Source organism: Camellia sinensis, chromosome 9, assembly GCF_055761805.1.
Source record: "Camellia sinensis isolate YWXY chromosome 9, ASM5576180v1, whole genome shotgun sequence".
NCBI lineage: Eukaryota > Viridiplantae > Streptophyta > Magnoliopsida > Ericales > Theaceae > Camellia > Camellia sinensis.
The window spans coordinates 19,914,980-19,924,142 of NC_138969.1; the positions used below are offsets into that span (position 1 = coordinate 19,914,980).

The 9,163-nt window shown below is 45.0% G+C and overlaps 1 protein-coding gene across 1 annotated transcript; it reads left to right on the plus strand.

Annotated features, from left to right (window-relative positions):
- The first annotated feature begins 2,315 nt into the window (after window positions 1-2,315).
- Window positions 2,316-3,212, plus strand: LOC114274971 (uncharacterized). Its single transcript, XM_082888822.1, has one exon. The coding sequence runs from the start codon at window positions 2,316-2,318 to the stop codon at window positions 3,210-3,212; it is 897 nt and encodes a 298-aa protein (XP_082744948.1).
- Window positions 3,213-9,163: the final 5,951 nt, after the last annotated feature.

Consider the following 9,163-nt stretch of genomic DNA (forward strand, 5'->3'; position numbering starts at 1 on the left):
GGGCCGTTCATATATCATTATCCAAAATAAAAAAATGTTTGGATATGATGAAAAAGATAAACTTGTTTGTGCAACAATAAGAATTCATAATTTCATCCGATGAAGTCAGTTCCGTAATATTGCATTTGACTCTTATGATAGATTCACGGATTATGTGCCTAATGAAGAGGAAGGATCTTCGTCTCAACATGCACGCTATGGAAATGATGTTGCAGGTAATGACAATGAGATGGAAGTGAGGAGACATAATATTTGTATGTCAATTTGCAGACAAAATTAGAGTTCTTTAAATGTTTAGGAAGTTTTATTTTTATTACCTTAATAGTAATTTATTGTATTTTTATTGCAATGACATTTTCTTGTTCCCTTGTGCACTCAATATTTCAAAATTTAAATTGAAGAAAATGACAAAATTACAATTTTTATGTTCATAAGGGAAAAAATGACAATTACACAGCAAAAAGTTATTTTACGGCTTATTTACCAAATACTACTCTGCTGCTTAAATCCATAATCCCATAACTGCACCAAATAGGTTACCAGTTTATGTTCACAGTTGTAAGCTATAATTTGATAAATTATAATTTATAATCACTTTTCACGGCTCTACCAAACAGGCCGTAATTAGTTTTGAGTTCATAGCTAGTTGCCCAGTGAGAGGGGGATTTGCGCTGAACAATGGGCCCAAGCTACGGTAGTGCGCGATGTGGTGCTGGGCCTTACGAGGGCTAGACCCGATGTCTGTCCGAATTGAACCAATGCGGCTCCCCGACCCATTACATTGGGCCAAGCTGAACGTTGACCAGAATGTGGAGACATGCAGGTGCTCAACCGAGCTATGATTCGGCCTGATATTCGGTTAGATCTGCACTGATGTGTTGGGCCGAGCCACGGACAGTTCGAATTGAATTTGGGCCGAGGTGTTTTACGAGGAAGTAGTATGAGACCGAGATGTCAAACCGCGCGCCCTACGACTAGTCAATTCAGATGAACCAATTTGTTATAGTTCGGTCGTTCCAGTCGTTATGATGTTTGTCCCCCAAGTGATAGCCCAGTTGCGTAAGCCACCTAGACCAATGGTAAAAGAGGGAAAATTCACCCATGGTGTACGTCAATACCGTTTGGCGGTTCAACAAACATTGTTTGGAGGTTTTCGTCTCTACACGTGTAAGGATGGTAGAGGGGAGCACAACCACCTGTCTAGAGAAGGACAGCAAAGGTAGTGCGCCCAAAATCTCTGAGGCTGTATGGCTAGCCTAGAAAAGGAGGAATGTGGGATGTTAAAGGTAAGTAATCTGAAGGAATTCACAACTCTCTCTCTTTAGAGTAGTCTCTACATTCTTCTTCTTCTTCAAGTGTGCTGACTTTATCCGGCAGCACATCGTCGGACAGCTCACCTTCTTTCTATTTTCAGGTCAAGCGATGTTATGCGAAGCTTGGGTTCAAAGAGTACGGAGAACTGAGAACATTTCACCCTCGTACAATTGGCGTCGTCTATGGGAAAACTTTGACAGACAAACCTTGTTCTCCAAGCTTCTTCGACTGTTTCCATGGCTAACAACGACGAAACTCCGCTGTCTGTTGTCGATGGTATCACACCAGAGTCTGTCTGACGGAGAGATGGCCCTCCTGTTATTCCAACTATGGTGGACCTGGAAACCTTTTCTAGAGGTGCGCGAGACAAATGAGCAAGGAGCACTGACCACTCAAAGAGTCCAGAGGGTCGCAGATGACGGGGAGAGTCGCATGCTCAGCACCTGGAGCACATACCCAGAGACCAGGACGCCTTTATTCGCAAGATGGCGATTGAAATGGAGGCGCTGAAGCGCTAGATCAGGAGGAAGGGTATTGCTAGAGAGGGCAATAATAGTGAGCGCACCCTGCTCCCTCGCTCTGGCAGTCGTCGCCAATATAGGACGCCCTCTCTCTATCACCAAAAGCTATGGGGTTAGGGACTCCGACCCACCAGTGGAGAGATCTTACACTCGCAACAGCAGCTACCGTCCCTCACGTCCATCGACGATGTCAAGATACTCTTACTCTGCCCGTTCGGGGGACCTGAGGGATGTGTTGGAGGAGCGAGCTCGCCGTAGAGAGACCCGAAGATAGTTCGTTATAGTGAGGAAGTGGCGATGCCAGCGCTTAAAACGATGGCCCCTGCACCGATGGACAGAGAGCTAGTAAGACTTACCGCTACCCCACTATCCCCAAAAATCGAGAGCACGCCACTTCCTGTCGAGTTTCACCAACCTAAGTTCACGCTGTACGATGGCAAGACGGATCCATACATGTACGTGAGTCATTACCGGTAAGTAATGGCTGGCCATCGATGCAATGACGCCTTGATGTGTCTCATATTCCTGGCAAGTTTGGGAGAACTGGGCCTGAAGTGGTTCGAAAGACTCCCGGAGGGGAGCATCAAGGGGTGGCAACAACTAGCAGAGGCCTTCATCACCAGATTCAAAACCAACACTCGAACACCGAAGGAGGTCGACCATTTCCTGAGCGTCAAGATGGAATCTGGAGGTTCTTTAAAGGCATACAATGCCAAGTACTGGGAAACTTACAATGAGATCCTCGATTGCCCCACCAATCTGGCAATCGCCCAATACAAACGAGGTCTCCCAGTCAGACATAGGCTACGAGACTCGCTCACGATGTGCCAGCCCACAACCATGGAATCTTTGATGCAGCAGATCAACGAACATATCCGAGTAGAGGATGATGTTGCTACCGCCACCGCAATTGGGAAGGCAAATTTGGTTGCGGTGGACAGAAGAATTGCTGGGAAGGTTCACTCGGTGGGGCAGGAGGACAACCGCCCTAATGGCCGAGCTAGAGATCAACATCGCGGTTCAAATCGCAATGATAGAAACAAAAGTCGCAGAAACGACCGAGCCAATGCTCCTCGCAGTGAAGAGGAAGATGCAAAGAGGAAGTTGAAGGCACGAACTGGCATCACCACTGTCTTCAAGATCCCAATTTACCGCATCCTAAGTGAAATCCGAGGTGAACCCTACGTTCGTTGGTCGGCCAAATTGTTAGACACGCAGAGGGGCTTTAACTCGAGGTATCGCTGCACCTTCCATGAAGAAAGGGGGCACCAAACGGAGGACTATGTGCCGTTCAAACAACATTTAGAGGAGCTGATGGCGGCTGGGCATTTGGACCAGTACATGGACGAGGGTATGAGAGCCGCTCCCCAAGGATAGGCCGAGCCAAATAGCCTTGCTGCCCTGGATGTAGCGCCCCAAGGCGTAATCAATGTCATTCACGGCATCATCGAACCAGTGCGGGTCTGCGAGCTGAGGGGGATGATCAAGAAAGCCGAGCACGTGAGGGAAGTGTTCTCCGTTCAGCCCATCGTGAAAAAAGAAAAGACCGAAGTAAAAGACGTCCTGACTTTTTCAAGAAAGGAGTTGGAGAGAATTCAAATGCCTCATAATGATGCCTTAGTGGTGACCCTTCGCGTTAAAGACTTTGACTTCAAAAGAATTCTGATTGACCAAGAGAGTTCGGTCGAGATCATGTACTATGATGCGTTCAAACAGATGAAGTTGGAGGACAAAGACTTGGCTTGGGCAACATCTCCTTTAGTTGGCTTCAACTCTCAACCAGAATGGCCGATTGGAAAGATCATATTGCTGGTCAAAGCTGGGTCGGTCACGAAGCAAGTGGAATTTTGGGTGCTTAAGGTCCCATCAACCTACAACTTAATCTTGGGAAGGGGCTGGTTGCATGCCATGCAGGCAGTAGCGTCAACTTATTATCGGGTCTTGCGCTTTCTAGTGCCAGACGGGCAAGTAGAAGAGGTTTGGGAAGACCAAGTAATGGAAAAATAGTGCTTCGTTGCAGTAAATGGCAGCCGGGTTGCCGAAGGCTTCATTCAAATGATAAAAGGATCAGAAAGAAAGGAAGTCCTAGAAGACGTGAGAAGAAAATTCGAGGAGAAATCGGTTGAAGATTTGGTGGAAGTGCGCGTTGATGAGAATGATCCAAGTAAATTCTTTGTTTTAGGATCATCTTTGTCCAGCACCGAGCGGCTCGATTATGTCAATTTTTTGATTTCCAACATGGAGGCCTTTGCATGGACGCCTTATGATATGCCTGGCGTCGACCTTAGCTTCATTTTCCACCAGTTGAATGTCTTTCCAAATGCACGACCGATCATCTAGAGGACGCGGCGATCGACCTTGCACCATGCTGAGATAGTGATGGAGGAGGTCAAGAATTTGCTGGAAGTGGGGGCAATAGAAGAAGTACAGGACCCCAGATGGATCTTTAATACGGTGGTAGAGCCGAAGAAGAACGGTAAATGATGGGTGTGCGTCGATTATAAGACAGTCAACCATGCGTGCCTAAAGGACAGTTTCCCCCTCCCTAGAATCAACCAGCTAGTGGATCTAACCGCTGGCCATCAAAGGTTTAGCTTCCTGAATGCATATCGCGACTACCACCAAATTGTCATGTGCGAACTAGACCGAGAGATCATTTCGTTCACCACTCCAAGAGGCTTGTACTGCTACAAGGTCATGCCGTTCGGTCTAAAAAATACCGGGGTAACTTTTCAAAGGATGGTAACCAAAATGTTCACTCCCTTCTTGGCTGCACTATGGAGGCTTATATCGATGATATGGTGGTGAAGAGCAAAGACAAGTCTCAACACCTTGCTGACCTAGTAGAAATGTTCGCCATACTTAAACATCACAAGTTGCGTTTGAATGCCTCCAAATGTGCCTTCGGAGTTGGCACCGGAAAATTTCTAAGTTTTTTAGTCATGGACTGAGGAATCGAAGCTGATCCTTCCCAAATTAAGGAAATACAAGAACTGGAGCGGCCAAACTCCACGAAGGACATGCAACATCTCACTGGAATGGCAGCCGCGCTGAACTAATTTATCAGCCGGTCTTCAAATCGTTATAGACCTTTCTTCAAAACTTTGAAGGCCAAGTTCTTTTGGGATGATGAGTGCGATCGTGCATTGGCGGATCTAAAAGTATACCTTTCCTCGGCCCCAATCCTGGTCACACCAAAATCGGGCGAAGAACTGTATCTCTACTTGGCAGTTTCTCAATACGTGGTGAGCGCCGTCCTCATCAGCGTTGAGGGGATCTGTAAACGTCCTCGAACGTTCCGGGAGGGAATCCCGTTTTGTTCATTTGGGGCTCACTACAGTTCAGGACTCAAATGTCACGGTCTTGTATCTAATCTCGCAAAGTGCAATACGAGATTGATAAATCACCAAAGAGTCCAAATCTGGCAAATCGTTTTGAAAAATTGATTTTTAGAAAGAAGTGCCAAACATGGACTGCTTTGCCAGATACAGAGTCGCCACCTAATATTTTATTTTGGGAAATTTAGGAAACCCTATCTCGTTTGCCTAAGGCCACGTGTCTGTCATCACCAAAGTTGCCTCGGCTCGGGAACTTGGGTGCGATAGGAGAAGGTCACTTCGTGAGCACCCCCGCTCGCCCGATCAAAGATCGGCCTCTACTAACCATGATATCGAGTTTTGAAAACATATGTGTTCTTATTCCAATTTATTAGCCTAGAATTACTATGTGATGCGCTTAGCATACAAGTATAGACCGGATCGCCTGAATTAGAACAAAACATTTCATGTTTTTTTTTGAAAGCGGTTTGCTACTCGCAAGTAGGCTTAAAATGTAGATTTTGCCACCCTCGGGTGGGCTTAGAAAACGTGATGGTTTGCCACTCTCAAGTGGGCTTAAAACTCACAGTCAATGCATTATTCCAATTCAGATAATCTAACCTTCACCCATAGGCATTCAGGCAGGTATATCACATTAGCACATAGCCTCATGGTAAGCATGCTATCATGGCAGTCACTCATACACATGCAAGGATGCTAAAGCATAAACACTTACCGAGTACTCCAAGCCAAAACAGAAGCTATGTTAGAAATCCATGCATGATCCTAACTATGCTGAAATGCCTAATGCAACACATGCAGGAATGCAACTACAATAGGCTTGACTACTCTAAAGATGGCAAGTGAAATGCTACAACTAACAAGTATTCAACTCGGAATTGAAATACAATGCAGTTAGTATGATGCGCTGAGCCCGGTGGATGCAAGACAGATGAATGAATGCAAACATGCTATCATAAGTATGCTAATTGAAACATGCCCTAAACTAACCATCATAAGCTGGAAAATAAAAGGGAGAAAGACGTGGGGTTGGAAGACATACATCACGCACACGCACACTTATTACAACAATTGGCCCTCTCTCGGAGGGTCTGAAAGAATATTACACAACCAAAATAAATAACGAATTATTACACAATACTAATTACTTAACAAATGAATTAGGTAAGCAAAGTAAACTAGCATGCTATGCTACGTACAATGGACTGCCTCAGCTCTGTTCCGAATGATGAAAGGTGTATGCATGCTCGAGTCGCCTTGTCGGTAAATTCCATCGCGATGCCTCGCCTCACCCTTGTTTGCAATTGATCTCAGAAACTTGCACAAAGCTCCAGAAGGCTGAAACTCCACCTTGGAAAAGCCACCGACCAGTTATTAGCATGGGAGATCACTTGCCGACCACCCTTTGTGGTGGAGACCAAAGAGGGTGGTCGGTCTGCCAGAAAATCTGGTCGGCCGACCAGTTTCCATCTCTGGTTTCTGGTTTTTCTGCAACAAAGGCAAGAGAGAGAAAAAGCAATGTATTTTCAACAAATGTGTGCATGACCACTCTCCTCGTCATTGCACAAGCTCTAGGGAGTGTAGTCCTCGATCCTCGTGCCATCAATCACGTATCTCGATGCATAATGGCTGAGGAGTCGAATTGCACGACTCAATGGGACATGAATGCACATATAAGCAACTAAAGCCAACGACTCTATCATGGATAGTCAAGAGTGTCGGCGACCGAGAATCGAGGCACGATCCGTCACTTGGAGTACTTAACATCCCTCGTTTCCCGTGTTTGGACTAAACCCTACTCCAAACACAATGCAATACACATGGCATACATGAATGCAATTCTAACATGCAACCTAAATGAAATGCAACTAAGACATGCAAACATGCAAGGAATGACATGCAAAGGTACAATTAGCATACACAATGCTATGAACTATCGATGGCATACTCAATGCACAAGAAAACTATATGGCATACGCAACGCACACATATGAATATGGACATACATAAAGACATGAACAAGGCATGCACAATGCGACGATCAATCATGCAACAACATGGATATGGCATACGAAATGCAAGATGGAATTAAACTAAAATGAGTGGGCCTCAGCCACACTCACATCAGTGGCCATATGATGAAAATGAGACAACCGAAATACATGCAAACATGCACGGATGCAAAGGACCGATCCTAAGGCACAACATATAACTCTAACAAAGCATGGCAAATAATGAAATATGGCATAGAATGGCACATGATCCAGCTCTGAAATATGATACACAATGGTCCCGAATCATGCAAACACTTCACACGATGCATGCTAAATGGCCCGAATACCGAAACTAGTGAAGTGCGTTACACTAGAAGTACACAAAGCAATGCACAAATGGAAAAACCACCCCCAAACAGTCCCTAGGAAGGTCCAAGACAGTGGGAAAATGGCCTAAAATTATGGCTCAAAGTGCACGGAAATGAAGCTCATTCAATGGTCCGAAAACGAGGCATTTATGCACAACTCTCAAACGCATTTAAAGAGTGGAACACATGACAATATGGCATGCATGTAAGCTCTGAAATATGATGTGCAATGGCCTCAAAACATGAAAACACCTCAGCATATGCATGTAATAGACCTCGAAACTCAAAGCTAAGCATGGATGTTGAACTACAAGCATGCAAAATAAGCATCATTCGACCATGAGATCCAAAAATAGAGCTAAGGAAGTCCAAAATATGCACAAAATCAGTTTAAGGCATGGCCAAAAAGTGCTAAGAAAGATGGCCAAAACACCATGCCAAACAAGCCAGTGAACCATGATTTGCACTACAACTATGTGAAGCACATGAGAGGTCACCAAACCAGCCAAAAACAGAAGTATGCCATGCCAAATAATGCCCCAAAACCCACTGAAACTCAGTCAATACATGCAAGAATGATGTGTCCCTTTGAAAGGCCAATAAAGGGGGTCTTCTACACATGCATAATAGACATCAACATGGAAAAACCACCTCTGGATAGAGGTTATGATGGCCCTAAAACTCACTGAAATGAGCCTGAAATGAGTCTAGGAAGCATGCAAATAAATGCCCCTTTGAAAGGCCTTGAAGAGGATTACTCTACACATGCATAATAGATATTCAACATGGAAAAACCACCTCTGGACAGAGGTCTTGCAGGTCACAAAACTCATCAAAAATGGCCTGGAGCATGGCTTTGAAATATGCAAATAGGGGCTCCTTTGTAAGGCCAACAAAGTTAGTAAACAAAGCAAGGGGTGAGAGGGTCACCCCTCTCTGATTTTGAGGCTCAAAATAGCATGTTAGCCACTGAAAATCCATTGGATTTCAGTGGCTAAAAGTTCAAACAAAGCACAATACAAAGGCCTAGATGCATGGCTCAAAACAAGATGAAAACAAGCATGCAAGGGGGTAGATGACCCCCAACAGAAAAAAGACCTTCAACAAACATGTTTAGAAGCTCAAAATAAGAATTTTTTCAGTTTATGACAAAGTCTAAATATGCTTGCAAACTAGGTTAAAAGATGAAGCAAAATAGTGCTACAAAGAGGGGAATAGAGAGTTACCCTTGTAGAGTAGACCTCCAGCAACTTCTGGACCAATGTAGCAACCCTTCAACCTTTGAGAAACAGTTCCAAGGTGCTTTCATGGATGGTGGAAAGGTTAAGCTAATGGTTGGTGTGTGATAGGCCAAGAACTATGGAGTTTTGGAGGCAATATAGAGATACAAGAGGGAGATATATGCATGTATGCTCCAACACTTTTCTGAACCAAGGCCAAGGAGGGGAGGCCCTTTCTTTATAGAGGAGAAGGTCTAAAGCTTCTCAAAGAAGTTTAAAAGCTAGGCTAAACATCGATGCACCAAATGCCTCCCAGCTGGCACAGTTGGAACACACTCAGAGAGAGGAAAAAGCAGATGGCTGGCCGACCAGTTCAGGTGGTCGGCCGACCATGCCCCCTGGTCGGCC